Below are 15,808 nucleotides of genomic sequence, written 5' to 3' on the forward strand. Positions count from 1 at the left end.
TAAGTACGTCAACCAACCAATCAGAGTTTAAATACGCAGCTATCTCCATACTAAGAAAAATTAATATATACAGTATTAGGACACTACAGTGCATTCTATGAAATATGAAATGCACTCAAGTGCATCCACCAGGAATAGACAAGAAAACCTTAAATGATATGTATAATGAAATTTAATATTTATCATTTAACAGTTGTTGTAGCAGGAAGTTGGGGTTTATAAGGTATACACTTTTTGAAAAAAACTGACACATTGTTAACCCCAGGAGCTATAAAATCCTTTAATATAAGATGGAATACTAAGAACAAAAAGTAATTTAAATTTAATTATTAAAATAATTTAATTTTGTTTTTCATTTGAAAAATAAGCTAATGTGTAAGATTAGAAAAGAAAGTTGGAATGCAACTTAGAGCATGTTTATAATGGGCACAGAAAAAGCTTGCGAATGATCATTTTGGTTTAAATGTGCTGGTTGGTTGATGTTATGACTACTTTAAATTTTAAGGATTGTGATAGACTCCTACTATTGAAAAACCTCAGTGTAACTTTAATATATTTGCTGCTGTGACATTTCAAAACATTTTCAGTTTATCAAAAATGAATTACAGATTTCATTTTGGTGGGCGATACATTATCGTTTTGCTAATAACCAAATTTGCAGTTTGTTCAGGGTCTTAAATGGATTTACAAATATTTAACACTGAAGCTGTTTTGAACTTTCAGTAATGTAAACTCTACTAATTGGGCAGTTAGAAGCTGGGCAGTGCATTTTAACTTTTACTAGCCTCATAAAAGAGACCAGTAATTTTTATATAGCAGTTTTAAAATGTGGTTCAGAGTATCCATGTTGGATTTATGGAGTATGCCGTTTTAGTGGTAAAATGTTATAAAGCATGTGCCTCCATATAAAGATTGGGGATTTGCTTCATATGTTCACAGTTCTCCGAGTGCCCCTTTGCTCTGTTAAAAGTCAGGTTCTGATCATTTTTCTAAGCCAGTTTTCCTAAGTCCAAAAGGAATACTTAAAGCTGAATTTAAAAAATAAGTACACCTTGTCAAATACTTGTGTTTTTACACTTGTGTTTGTGTGTATCTAATAATCACATATACATGTAATACTAAAGAGATTTTCAGCTATTACATTGAAAAACTGCTTACATATGTATAAGGAAACTGAAGAGAGGGAAATACACAACCAAGTAGATATTTGGTCTCTTCGATCTATACTGAACCCTCTTCAGCAATTAATGTTACCTGCATGCTAGGGTATGAATCCTCTCGCTCTTTTTTATTCCCCCAAGAAAGTATACATAATAGATTGCAAAACAGCAGATGTCAGGGTCATCTTTCTTTTTAAAGAATTAAGCCATATTTTGTGAGGGCCAGAACTTGGATGATTTAATGTATTTCCCCTCCCCGCCCCCCGCGCCCCCAGTGAAAAGCAAAGTTAATGTTTCAACACAATTTTATTGACCTCTTTATACAGAATTTTACTTGCAAAAATTTGGGGGCTTGAAGGCATTACATAATATTTATATTGTATTGAGCTTTTTTATTCCTCACACTATATTTACATTAATAAATTGATTGAGAAGTTTATAGTAAAGGGATATTTACAGAACACTTTTATATCATTTAAAAGATGACCTGACCAAAAACTTGACAGGATTCATAAAATCAGGGATCATTTTGCTATTGACTTCACAGTGCTCAGTAGTTTTATAGGTAATATTATAGTTAATTTGCCGCGTTTTAGTACTTGTATTATTTATTTTTGGTCAGAAATAGTAAATCAAATATTTTTTGATAGTTTGTAGGTAATGATCAACTCCTAACTTTTAAGATTTTTTTATTTTTTCCTTTTTCTCCCCAAAGCCCCCCGGTACATAGTTGTATATTCTTCGTTGTGTGTTCTTCTAGTTGTGGCATGTGGGACGCTGCCTCAGCGTGGTCTGATGAGCAGTGCCATGTCCGCGCCCAGGATTCGAACTAACGAAACACTGGGTCGCCTGCAGCGGAGCGCGCGAACTTAACCACTCGGCCACGGGGCCAGCCCCCAACTCCTAACTTTTAAAAGAAACAAAATGTTTCTAGTTACTGAGTTCACTTTTGATCATACAAACTTGGAAAGGCAGGGAAATTTATGGCTTCCCCTTCCCCCCAGTGATTCCATTAAGATATTCTCTATGTTAAACTTTCAAAGTACTTTATAAATTTAGTTACCAGTTATTACTTATTAATTGACAATTTTCTGAAAAATCCAGTTTCAGCAGACTTTTAATGAAGGTGAAAGCAACCATTATGTGCTTTCTACTTATTTGAATGTTCCTCAAGTATTTTATATTTTAAAAAAAAAAGAAGGAAAAGAAAAAACGGTGCCTCTGTTTTTAGAAAACTACTGCTCAGTAAAGTTGTTTAAACCATTTCTGGTAGCTAATGATAATTTTATATTAAATTGTATACTAACTTTAGTGAGACTGATTTTTTTAGTTGTTTACAGTACAAATACTTGTATTTGTTTTTTAATTGCAGTATTTCCATTGTCACAGTAATTTAGTAAAACTCTGGCTGCCTTGATTTTGACAGATTTTGTTAATATAAACTGATTGTTAGGCAATTAGTTATATTTATGCATAAATCAATTGCTCTATGATTCATGAATTATTTATTACAATATTTTCTAATGAATTCATGTATCTGTCTTGTGTTGTACTGTAATTCTGTTCCTACTTTGTGTTGTTATATATCTAAATCTGATTGTATGAATTTTAATTGTTCAGTTAACGTGTTTCTAGGTTGTAATTTGTAGTAAAGCTCTTCAGTGCTTTTGCACTTAAATTTAAAAAATAAATAAAAAATAAAAATGATTTGGTTTTGGCTCATGGTAAAAATCAGTAATAATCTAATAACTGAAATTCCCTTCCTCCTCCTGTTCCCATCCCTGCCAAATATTATTTAATGTGTGATCTCATTTAGGGAGATTAGATGGGAGAGTTTTATATGCATGTTTTTGTTTTTTAATCTCAGAAACAGAGGGTTAAATTGATCAGATGCTTCACTTCACGGTGTATTAGTATTATGGTTCATACCAAGTACCTCATGTGATAAATTTATCCCCTTTTATTTTCATCCCCCTCTCTCATTCTCTACCCACCTTGAGAATTTTAACTCTAAATAATGAGCTCAAAAGAATTCATCTCTGTTGGCAGACTGTTAAGGCACTGGGATAGGTAGGGGAAAATTATTTGGGAGTGTGTGAGAAAGAGGCCTTCCCAAGGAACTTCAAATTACACCATCTTTACAGGGCTTGTTTTATTCTTTTTACATAATGATTCAGTAGTCACTATCAACTGGGACTGGAATTAGGATGGACTTTAAATCTCTTGTTGAGATGTTTTCTTATGGCAAGGTCTCATTAACATCATTTAAACAGAGTATAGCACAACACCCCAAGCAGGTGGGTGCTTAATAAGTATTATCATGCAATGATAATGATGATGTAAAACTATAGGCTTCAGGTAAGGGTTGATGACTTATTCACCACACACCTTAAACTACATTCTTAAAACACAGATGAAACTCATTAAATTATTTTGACAGTTTTATATGCTTCATCAACATGTTGGATATGGGATAAACAAACGGCCTACAATTAACTACAAACAATTATTTCCACTATTATTAACGGATGTTCACCAATAGCATTATATAACCTACACAACAAAGAGCATCTACTTGCAAGAAATGCAGCACATTGTTTTTTATTTCCTGTATCTCATTTATTCAATACACATTTTTTCCATGAGAAACATTATTGGTGTTAACACTCATCCAAAAGTTCATTACTTAATGCAAACGATTTTCTAGGTAGAGAAAAAAATTGTATATATTTCTGTAGATGAGGGCACATTTTGCAACATATTTTGTAATTTTCCTCTCAGAAGTATGAAAATTCTAAAGAAAAGATTATGAAATATATTGAAGTGAAACCTCTTAAAGGCAGGAACTAGCTTATTTTTTTTCAGTATTTTCTTTTGTACTTCTAAATAGAGTCTGGACTTTATCTTCACATTGTTTTATAGAACTCATATATCTGTATTTTTCTTGAATTTGCATTATTAGGTCCACAAGAGACGTACTTTTTTTTTTTTAACTTATAAAATACTCAATTTGGGAAAGTCTGTCCTACTCGATTTCAAACAACGTGGGAGCGAGATCTTGTTTGACTTCATCCACGTATATTTTTCAGTAACAGGTTTCAGTGTCTTGCTCATAAATATTGCTTAAATAAAGCATGAATGCAAATTTTTCTTTCTGTAGTATTTTATACTTGTTTTAAAATAAGTTGAAAAGGGTTTAATTAAACATAGAAGTAGCTCCCCTCCAAAAATTTCTCTCCTTCACTATTTGTGATCACTAAGAGGAACCAGAAAGAAAACTCCCCAGCGAGACAAGTGAAATATAAAAAGAATAAGAGAAAGAAAAAGAAAGGAACCTTGTTTTCTATACCACATTCACTTAAGACAAAAATAGGGAAGCTATTTTTTAGCTTGAAAATAATGTTATGTGTTCTATGCTGCAGATATTCAATTTTATATCCTAGGAAACACTACTGTTCTACTAGGAGGCAGTGTAAGTGTGAGTCCTGGCTCTGCCGCTTGTTGTGAGACCTTGGTCAAGCTACCCGACCTTGCCAACCCTTACCGTCCCCGTCCGTAAAAGGTAGTAACATCTACCTCCACAAGCTATTGATCGAATAAGGCTGACAACACAGCGATGACACGTGCCAAGCGCTCCTATGGCACCTGTCATCACGAGCAGCTCAGTGAAGTTCGTATCTCAGCGACTCGGTGGGTCAATGCAGTACACGTAGAAGCACACTGATGGGAATGCGTAGGTTGAATTTCATTACACAGGTTAGTATTAGCCAGGCATTTTACTAGCTGGACTCTGAGTATTGTTTAATCTCACTGTGTTTGATTAGCCAAATTCAAAATTAGTAATTCTGCGCTCAGGTTATCTCATTCTCCACGGCGCGGTCAGAGAAGACGCTGCCTCTTGAGGACCGCAGACCGCAGCGTTTGCAGTGCGCGTTTGCTGTGGCGGAAGAGAACACCGGACGTTCAAGCCCGGGCTCAAGCCACGATCTCTCAAACCATGAAGACATCCGCAGCGAATTTACAAAAAAAAAAAAGGCAGAGCAACACCGACATGTCAGTCTTCTAAAGCTTCCGAAGCCGCTGCCGGATTCCAGGGCGCTGGCGCGCTCGCGGCACTGCGACAGGGGCGGGGCCGCAGCCGTAAAGCAGCGCCCCAGACCACATGGGCTCCGACGCGGCCCGGTGCCCTTGGAGGCTCTTGCTGGGGGGTCATGGCAGGTTCGGTGCAGGGCAGTGGGTCCAGGGCTCTGGACCTGCTCCGGACCCTGCCCCGGGTTAGCCTGGCCAACTTAAAGCCGAATCCGGGCTCCAGGAAACTGGTAAGTGGCTGGTGGCGTTGCGGGCAAGCGCTGGCGCACGGGGCGATGGAAGCGGCCCTGCACTGCCCGCGCTTTCCGGGGACTGCTTACTCCAGAGGGTATTGGGATGGAGGTAGGGTTTCTGAGTCCCTGTTCTCCTTAACTGCAGAGGAAAATCTTCTCGCGTGGTGTCAACTCGTAATACGGTTTATGCTTAAAAGCATAATTATGCTAGGGCGTAGGAGCGAAGTCGCACTGCAAAATGATTGTCCCGTTCAAAATTGGAATTAAAATGAAGGACTTTTCCAGTATAGCTTCATGGGAAAGAGTTGAATTGATTTATTCCGTTAGATGTCTCTTCAAATCACTAAATACAGCCAGAAAAGCTGTTAGGTGACGTACTGTAATTTTGAAAATCAGTTCGTTGCCTTCGTGAAGTGACAGGAAGTAAATTAAGAAAAATGTTTTCTTTATAAATTAATCTTTAAATAAAATAATGTATGGGTAGCAATGACATATTTACAATTCCAAAATAAAATTTCTTAACTATCATGTAAGCTTTGTTTGTTGTGGATGTTTAACTCTAGGTTATTTTCCGTTCGAGCCTGTTGTAGAACCCTTATCCCCATCCCATCCTTGGAAGTTTGCCTTTGAAACACAGCTTGCACTTTGGTTGCAAGAATTAGGTACATCTTCAGAGGCAAAGATGCTGATTTAGAGTGTTTGGACGCTAGAGCAGCTAGGACAGTGCTTGGCACAAGGTAGTGTTAGCTAGTACTGGTTGGTTGGATGAATAAATGGTGTAACAAAAAATATACAACGAAAAGATGAGATACAGTTTATAAAAAGGCATCTGTAGATCATAAAACTTTGTTCTTTCCTTTAGGAAAGACGACCGAGGGGGCGGAGAAGAGGTAGAAGATGTGGCAGAGGCGACAGATAAAGGAGAACGACAGAGAGGAACCCGGCCCCGACTGGGCTTTGAGGGAGGCCAGACTCCATTTTACATACAAATCCCAAAATACGTGTTTAATGAAGGACATAGGTAGGTTGCTTTGCTTTTTAAAGTAGAAAGCCCTGTTTTTCGCTGAGAATCACCTAAAAAATAGCTTGGTAGAAATTGATAGTCACTTTGAAGCAAACTTTTGCCCCTGTTCCTCTGAAGCATCTTTAGTCGTGCAATTAGTTTGGAATAGTAGGGAAAATAGCCCAGACATTGAGACTGCAAAATGGAGATAATGATGCCTGCTCTCCTTGTTGTTTAGAGGCTTAGCAATAATATATATAAAAACCTGGCTCATTGTGATTACCCAATAAAATGACAACTACCATGGTTACTTTGAGTTCCATTAATGCATAATTCAGATAGTGGGTTAAATTTTCCCCAAATTTGTTTGTTGATTTGTGTGAATGAGTGAAGTAAAATGCTTAAGAGGCAAAGTATTTTTAGCAAAATAAAGGAAATACTGGTTTTGTTTCGTTACCAAAAATCAAGCAGTATAACGTTTCTGTTGTAGTCAGGAGGGTCTTATTTTGTTACCATCTAAATTGTTGGAGGAAAATAGAGAACAAAACTTTTAAGTTGATTTGGAGAACTTAGAGGAAGAGAGTTGAGTTTTCCAACTGTTACTTTCTTGTTTTGTAGCTTCGGACGCCACTATCAGCCTTTGAGTCTCAACAGGCTGCAGTATCTTAGTGATTTGGGTCGAGTTGATCCTACTCAGCCTATTGACTTAACCCAGCTTGTCAATGGGAGAGGTGTGACCATCCAGCCATATAAAAGGGATTATGGTGTCCAGCTGGTAGAGGAGGTAAGTCTGGATTAGTATTTTTGGAGTTAGATAGGAGGCTATTTCTGATTTTCATATAATCTATACTCTGCCTCCTTTGTTTTTATCCCTTTTGAATTGTTATAACCATTACATAGTGGTGATTGTGTTTATACTCAGTTGTGGTTTTAGAAAGCCAGCATGATCACGTCGAGGGGCCTCTGTTCCCATGGTCCGGGAATGCTCTTCTCCCGTGTGTCCGTTCAGCTTGTTCCCTCCCTCCCTTTGGTTCTCTGTTCAGATCTGATAATATCAGAAAGGTCTTTTTTGATTTTCTTTTATAAAGGAACACTCAGCCCCCACCCGCTTCCCCCACAGTCGTACTCTGTCTGCATTACTCTGCCCGAAGTATTTTTTCTTTGAATATATGAACACCTGACATTTATTACTAAGTAATGCATTTATTTTTCATTGTCTTCCTCAGTGTGATGTAAGTTCTTTGAGAGCAGGTACTGTGATTCATTCCTATGTTTGCAATATTGGAAATATTGGCTCATGATAATAATTCAGTATTTATGGAAGAAAGGGATCAAATCCAATTCTAATCGCAGTAAAGGACTTTTCTATTTATAGACATTGGCCAGGCATTTCATAAGCAAATAAACGTGTTGTTAATTAACTGCTCCTCCTCCTTGTTGTCAGTAATGTAACTGTGTGAGTAACTTAGTGTCCACTAGAGGGAGGCATATGTTTATGGAAAAACCTTTTAGATTCCTTTGAAAAAGTAAACCTTACGGATAAAGGATTTTCAAATAAGATGATTTGAAGATAGATTACCAAATATGCGATTAAGTCTCAGTATCCTACTCTGGGTGTATAAGGGAATGCACATGTAAATTGACATGGAAAAATCCGTGACCTCTTCAGCTGTTAAACTGCGCATCCCAGCAACTCACAGGTATGTGTCTATTAAACTAACAAAAATAATCCTGAAAACGACACCAGGGCAGTGGTTGTGTAAGTACAGTTCCACATCGTTTACAGCTCTGTAAATTGATTTCCGATTTGTAGTAAATAGTGGATAATAAGACTTTCTGATCCTTCAGCATAAAATTACCAATTTGGAAAGACATGTTTTCAAGGAAAAACAAAATAAACCTAACTGATAGAAAGACATTCCTAAAAATGCTTTTATAATACTTAAAATACTGCAACTAACCCCAATGTCCAAGGATGGGGAGTGGTCAAGCAATCTATGGAATAGTAATTAAAAATCACAAATTATAGGGGCTGGCCCTGTGGCCTAGTGGTTAAGTTTGGCGCCCTCCCCTTCTGTGGCCTGGGTTCAGTTCCTGGGTACAGACCCACACCACTCGTCGACGGCCATGCTCTGGCAGCAACCCGCAGACAAAATAGAGAAAGACGGGCAACAGATGTTAGCTCAGGGTGAATCTTCCTCAGCAGAAAAAAAAAAAAAATCACAAATAATATGGCAAGACCTTACTTTATTGAGTCAAACGTACCATAATTATTAAAATGCAGGTCGGTATCATAGATGGAAAAAGTGTATCTTAGAATTGATGGAATATTTTTTAAATATATTAAAGGTTCATAATTAATAAAAGGAACTTGATTGGGAGCCAGCTTGTTTCAACCACACCAAAATAGGAAAAAATTCTTATCACTACAAAAAGAATGGTAATGATGCCATCTTTTTATTTTTGTCAGAATCTGTTTTGAAATTAAAATATAGCACATCCTAACTAAAGTGATCAAAAGTAGAACTTAAAAAAGTTCAGGACTACATTTTTCAGTGTTGACCATGGTAGGGAAAGGTAAACTTATTTTCTGTCAGTTTAGAGGCTGTAGTAAAGTCAATAATGAATGCAAAGTGAATTTCTGTTGTCCTTTGCTCCCTTTTTTCTTAGAGGGGGTGACCCCTCCAAAGCTCAGATATTTTATTCTTTCGCTGATTCTAGCCCACTCGTCCCCCTCTTTAACCTTCTCTTGGCCTCTTGCTTGTTAAGGGATAGGAAGATAAGTCATGATCTGTATCCTACAGCATAATGTTGTGGTTAAGAACACATACTGTGGCTGGACTGTCTGGGTTAGAATCCTAGCTTTGTGATTTTGGGCAAGGTATTTAACCTATCTGTGCTTCAGTTTCCCCATCTGTGAAGTTGGTTTAGCAATAATCCTGTCATAGGGTTGTTATGAGGGTTAAACAGCCAACTATTACCGAAGTACTGGGAATGGGTGCTTATATTGGTGTCTACGAAATACATCAAGTGAAAATATAGTCATCTCTGCTCACAGGGAAGGAAAATTGGTAAAAGAAGGGGGCCTAGAAAATGTAAAAGAATTTGATGTTATTTGATAGGACCTGGAAGCAGAAGTCTTTGAAGTAGGAATTGCTGTTACATTGTGGGCATTTTGGAGGAGGAAACACAGTGTAAAAAGGAAGCTTGCCATAGTTAATTTACTTTTAGCCAAGCTAGCTACTCACAGACTATTTTGACGTGTTACAGGGTGCTGATACCTTTAAGGCGAAAGTTAATATTGAAGTACAGTTGGCTTCGGAAGTAGCCATTGCTGCAATCGAAGAGAGTGGTGGTGTCGTTACTACAGCCTTCTGTGATCCCAGAAGTCTGGGTAAGCTTGCTCCGCAGTCATTTTCTTCTCTCCCTCTTTGTCTCATGCTGGCTGCATGTGAGGATTGTAAAAGTCCTCATGGCTGTTTGACTTGCCGTTTGGACACCTCTGTTTTCTGTTTCAGGATTTCTTATTAGTGCTGTGGCTGGTGGGGCTCTGTCCTCTGATAGACCTCAGCCAGTAGGTCATAAAAAGGTTTTGTTTTTGTTTTTGAACACAGGGCTTAAATACAATGTTACCTATGTCTAGAAACTCACTAATGGTTGGTAACCCAGGAGTAACTCTGACTTTCAAGATACAAACTTTTGAAAATTAAGCATTTCCATTTGTTTACTTAAAACAAGCTTATTTAATTAAAAGAGTTCTTGGAATTAAGTTCTCGTCTTGGTCATATTTAAAAATTAATGATTATAAAATACCATTATTAAAAGAAAACCATCATGTAAATAAAATAGTCAACATTTGCCTTTCTCTTTTTTTAATTTAAAAATTGTTTTAGAAATTCTATGCAAACCTGTTCCATTCTTTCTGCGTGGACAACCCATTCCAAAACGAATGCTTGCACCTGAAGCACTGGTGCCGTATTATACTGATGCAAAGAATCGTGGTGACCTGGCGGATCCGGCCAAATTTCCTGAAGCAAGACTTGAACTCGCCCAGAAGTATGGTTATATTTTACCTGACGTTACTAAAGATGAACTCTTCAAAGTTACTACTCGAAAGGACCCAAGGCAGATTTTCTTTGGTCTTGCTCCTGGACGGGTGGTGAATATGGCAGATAAGAAAATCCTGAAACCTACAGAGGAGAATGTCCTCAAGTATTACAGCTCATGAATTCCCTTCCAAGAAAGCAGAGTTGGAAAAGAGGACTGGAAAAGGAGGCCATGCGATAAAACAAAGAATTGGTGCGGTCACTGTGTTTGAGTGATGTCTACGACCTGGCTCTCAATAATACTTTCATCTTGGTCATTGTATTATTTCTTATCATAGTCATTATCAAGGAAAGTCTGCCTAGCAATGGCTTAAACAAATTAGTTTTTTTCTTATTTTTTATCACCTAAGAAGAATTGGTAGTGACGGTAATAGCCATAGCAGTTCAATAATCTTGCAGTTTCTGTATCTGCAATTCTCATGGCCTCTCCCCAAGACCCTAAGATGATCACCATGGCTCCAGTAAGAATAACCTTAAAGGGCAGGAAGAAGCGGGGAGAATGGTTCAAGCTATAGCTGCCCTGTTCATAAGGAAGCAAAAGTTTTCTCATGACCACCCCTTGCAGACTTTCATATACATCTTATTATCCATAGCTGTGTCATTTGATTCCCTCTAAGGGCAATGAGGCTGACGCACTGAGACTTAACTATGCCTGCCTCTACAGTTGGTAGATGGGAGAGGCAGAACATCCTTGGGGATGGAAATTGATTAGCCAACCACTAAGGACTGCCAACGTCATCAAAAAAGTTATTCATTCAGTATATATTTGTTGAATGTCAAGTATTCTAGGTTCTATTTAAATAACATAATATACATATATTTTACAGGGTACTTGATATTTACAAAATATATTTTTATAAATATAAAATAATTAAAAATACTTTAGAAAAGGTGCACTACTTCAAAAAAAGATCATAATAGAAGTTTTCAATGTACATTTTTTAAAATGTGCTTTCAAAAACTGTACCTAGGCATTCTGGAAAATGTAATGAAAACAGGTATTGCAGTTTGAATGGTACTACGCTAGAAAACAGAAGTAAATAGTTGTAGCAAAAACTTGTAGATATAAAGATGTTTCTGTGAGAACATAAAGGGCTGATGTACCCATAATGCACATGACAGAGGGTTTAACAATGTGCTGCCAGGCACCGTAGCTTTTATATACTCGTTGATCCGTTGCTGCTGCTATTAAGTTGGTTTTTCTTACTAACGCAATAGGATAGACTTAGGGTAGATGATAATAACACATTGTGTTCTGTGAGAAAATATTGGGCCGTGGAAAAGAGAAAATTAAAAGGGGCGATTTAATTTTGAAGTTACATATATGATCCTGAAAGAGATAGAGAAACAACAGGAATAGTATTATCTTATAATAGCACATCTATTTATTTGGTAAATTTAAGACAACTGTTTAATAGTATCTTTATTATGTTCAAGATTATCATTATTATGTTTAAGATATTATTATTATGTTTTTAAGACATAATTTTCACTCTGAGCTCATTAGTAACAGTATAACAAAAGTTGAGGCAAATTCATTTTTGTTTTCAATCTGAAAAAAGTCACTTTTGGAAGTTTCAAGAATGGAAAAAGTGCTATAAATGTGTTTCATTAAATTGTTCTTTTAAAAATGTATTTTGAAAGTCTACAACAATGTATGAACACACCATTTTACTATTAATTTCTTCTCCTGTACATATCCGTGAGACCAGAATAAAAATGGACTATTTTCCTGGCTAGATATGCATTTATTTCATAAAGGAGCTCCTAATTGCGGAAATACTTGGGTGAAACCATCATCTCCATTCTCTGGATCCATTCCCAACGTCAGATGGAGAGACGAATGTGACTGGATTTCACCTGTTCAGCTTGTAACCCCAACCTTTGTCTCCACTTGGAATAAAGTTGTGTACTTTCGCTATCAAAAGGAACTTCCCATTCACCATCTGGCCCTTCAGCAGTCCCCTAAGCACTAAAAATAGAAGTAAGACTAAACGGGTGAAATTAATTTTAATGATTTGTTTTACTTAAGCCAGTATTTCCAAGTATTGTCATTTCAATATGTACGTAGTGTACACTTAGTAATGAGATATTTGATCTTCTTTTTTTGTACTAAGTTTTCAAAATCTGGCTTTTACAGCCTATCTCAATTCAGACTATCTGCATTTCAAGTGTTCAATAGCCAAATGTGGCTAATGGCTACTGTGTTGGACAGTCCAACTCCAGAGTATCTGGGATTTAGCTGCTCTGTTTCCAGTTGACTAAAGCAGCACAGCTACCGTGACAATCAAGTTCGGTGGTGGGTTAAAATAGTTCTATATGAATTGATGTGCATAATGAAGATGCATGCCTAATTAAAATACAAAACCACCTCCCCTTGGAGAGAAATCAAGCAGGTACCATAAGCCAAAACATAGACCACACATCAGAAAATATTTAGATAATCATCACAAATCTGCTTTTAATTTTGAAATATTTGAAACATAACCAGCCAATATTAGAAGACTAACAGAAAATATTTGAAGTAATCCAATAGTACAAAATAGAGGCAATAAAAGTTATGAGTATTTAATAAATGTTGTGTTTAATAACATGGATAATATAGCCATGAAGTATCTTTAAGTAAAAAGAGTTAGAAGACACTGTGTCTGATATTACTTCATTTTGGTAAAATAAAAACATTTATCATTATTTGAACAAATACATAGTAAAAAACATTGAAAATGCTTATTTATGTTTTCTAAAGGCACCATTTTTTGTTCATAACAAAAAATAAAATAAGGCATGGCACTGTGCATGAGTAGCTAATCTGAAAAACCTTCCACTGTAAACGCCTGGATATGCAAGACAAATTATATCAAGCATTCTTGTACCTGCAAAATTGAGGTCATATAAAGGAAAGCACAATGCCTCGTTTTCCACAAAGGAGGAGGAGTTCAGAACAAGCTCAATGAGCATCCAGTGCTGAGGCTGGTGTACCGCTTCCCTAAGTTGATGGGTATGGGAGGATGGGTGGGGAGCTTCTCTAGAACCTAGAGGATTGGGTTTTACTATCCCTACTGGAAGAGGAACTCTGTACTGGGACCCTGAAGGATCCGTGTTTCACAATGAAACCCCTACAGTAAAACTAACCCTCAATGAAAAACTTGGCTGAAATAGAAACCCACAAACACAGGGAGTTGACAGACAAGTCTTTGTTTTTTTCTTGGACTCCAGCTGGGATTCCTCTAAGAATTTGTCACTAAATGTGTGCCATCCAGTTGGTGTGGCTTCAGTGTCCACCACAACTGTACCTAGGAAAAGTCTAGCCGAAAAATAAATATAAAAGTATATTCTAAATTAATTGCATTTCCGTAGCAAGAGAAACTCTACACCCAGGCTACACAACAGTTTCAAGATAAAGCATTATGAAGTTTTAGCTTCTAGTATAAATATAAATTTACAAATCCTATATTGGGGTTTCTATTGTTAGATAACAAATTCTTACAAAACTACTGGCTGAAAACCACCTTTCCATATACTTATGGGTTCTGTGGGTTTAGAATTCAGGAAAAGCATAGGAGGAAGCTTCTACATGTTGCATGGTGTCTGGGGCACAGGCTCGTGAAGACTTGACAGGTCAGGGTGACTCCGTGGCTGGTGGCTGGAATCAATCAGAGGAGTCTTCACATGTCTGTGAGTTGATTTTGGCTGTAGTCTGGGTCCTCAGTGAGGGTTCACAGGAGCACCAGCATTTGGCCTCTCCGTGTGACTTGGGATTTCCACTGCATGGTGGCCCCAAGGTTCCAAAAGCAAGCGTCTTTGCAAACAAGTCAGAATCAACATTGCCTTTCATGACATAGCTTCAGGAGTCCTGCAGCATCACATCTGCTATATTCTATTTGTTAAAAGTGAGTTACTTATATCAGCTGAGATTTGAAGGAAGGGGACACGGAAACTGCCCTCAATGAGAAGAGTGTTAAAGGATTTATGGACATATTTTAAAAACACCACAGTCTGCATTTGGGCTACAAATTATTTAAATTCCTCTCACTTGCAAAACATACTTACCTTCTCCCAAGACCCCTCAAAAATTTGATTTCATTACAGCATTTGGGTCCGGTTCAAGGCCCAGGATCTCATAATCTAAATCAGATCCAGGCCAGATTAAGTTCTTCAGATACAGTCACCCTTGATATGAAGACCTGTGAAGCAAAGAGGTAAGTTTTCTGCCCCCTCTAGCCACACCCCTCTTCCAAACATACACATCTGTGGGGATACAGGCATTGGATAACTGCTACTGATATACCCACTTAAAAAGATGGCAAAAAAAAAAATTTGTTATGTAACAGTGATACAGTGTCGGATACATATGCTGTGTATCCACAGCAATTCTGAGGTACACCCAGGTGCATGCTGGCAGTTCTCTGATGTAGGCTCAGCCCTACTCTCTGGAGGGTTTTTTTCTTGCTTTTGTTTTGCTTTCCCCATGGTGCTTGGCTTTGACTTCTGGTTTCTTGGTTCTGTACTCTGACAAGCTGCACGGTATTTCCATAGATAAAGCATGACAAATTATGAGCTAAAGATGCCAAGTTATAAGGCCCATTATGAAAAAACCTAACATGATTGAATGTAATTAATATCAACTGAAAGTAGGTTTAGAATGCTAAGAATTTATAAAAGTGGTATGATAAATTATAAAAAGCATATTTTAAATGATTAAGACACAATCTTAAAATCTGAAAAATAAGATACCACGAAGGGGTAGGTATAAAAAAGTAGAATTTTATAAACAAAAGTTTTATTAAAATTTAAAACACCTTACACGGGTAAAATAACAGTTTAGATACAACTGAAGACAGAATTAGTTAACCAGAAGAAAGGACTAAAGGGAATGCAGATTAGAGTGAAAAACAAATATGTAAGGTTTAATGAGCTTGTGGGATAAAACTGTATGGTCTAACATATCTAATGGAATGTCTTTGAGGAAAGGAAAGAGGCAATATATGATGTGAAAATGATTGAAAATATTCCAGACTTATCTTAAATCGTTAGATCCCAGAAGTATAATTACCCCCCAAAAGGATAAGTAACAATAAATCTATACCTAGAAATATTCTAAAGGAAATTTCAGAGTCAGATCTTACAAGCAGCCTGGGGAAAAAAGACAGGATAACTACAAAAAACAGTAAGCTTGACGTTAAAGTTAACATCAATAAAATGTCGAAAGATAATATT

At 37.0% G+C, this 15,808-nt stretch overlaps 1 protein-coding gene across 1 annotated transcript in view; it reads left to right on the top strand.

Moving 5' to 3' along the window:
* The window catches only part of LOC138915577 (large ribosomal subunit protein uL15m-like), a 254,981-nt gene extending 242,651 nt beyond the window's left edge, over window positions 1–12,330 (top strand). Inside the window, exons 3-6 of the mRNA XM_070222321.1 lie at window positions 6,345–6,503; window positions 7,104–7,269; window positions 9,756–9,879; window positions 10,379–12,330. Coding sequence (XP_070078422.1) covers window positions 6,345–6,503; window positions 7,104–7,269; window positions 9,756–9,879; window positions 10,379–10,713 — 784 coding nt within the window. The 3' untranslated portion in view covers window positions 10,714–12,330. The remainder of the gene's footprint in view (window positions 1–6,344; window positions 6,504–7,103; window positions 7,270–9,755; window positions 9,880–10,378) is intronic.
* The last annotated feature ends 3,478 nt before the right edge of the window (window positions 12,331–15,808 follow it).

Source organism: Equus caballus, chromosome 9, assembly GCF_041296265.1.
Source record: "Equus caballus isolate H_3958 breed thoroughbred chromosome 9, TB-T2T, whole genome shotgun sequence".
Taxonomy (NCBI): Eukaryota; Metazoa; Chordata; class Mammalia; order Perissodactyla; family Equidae; genus Equus; species Equus caballus.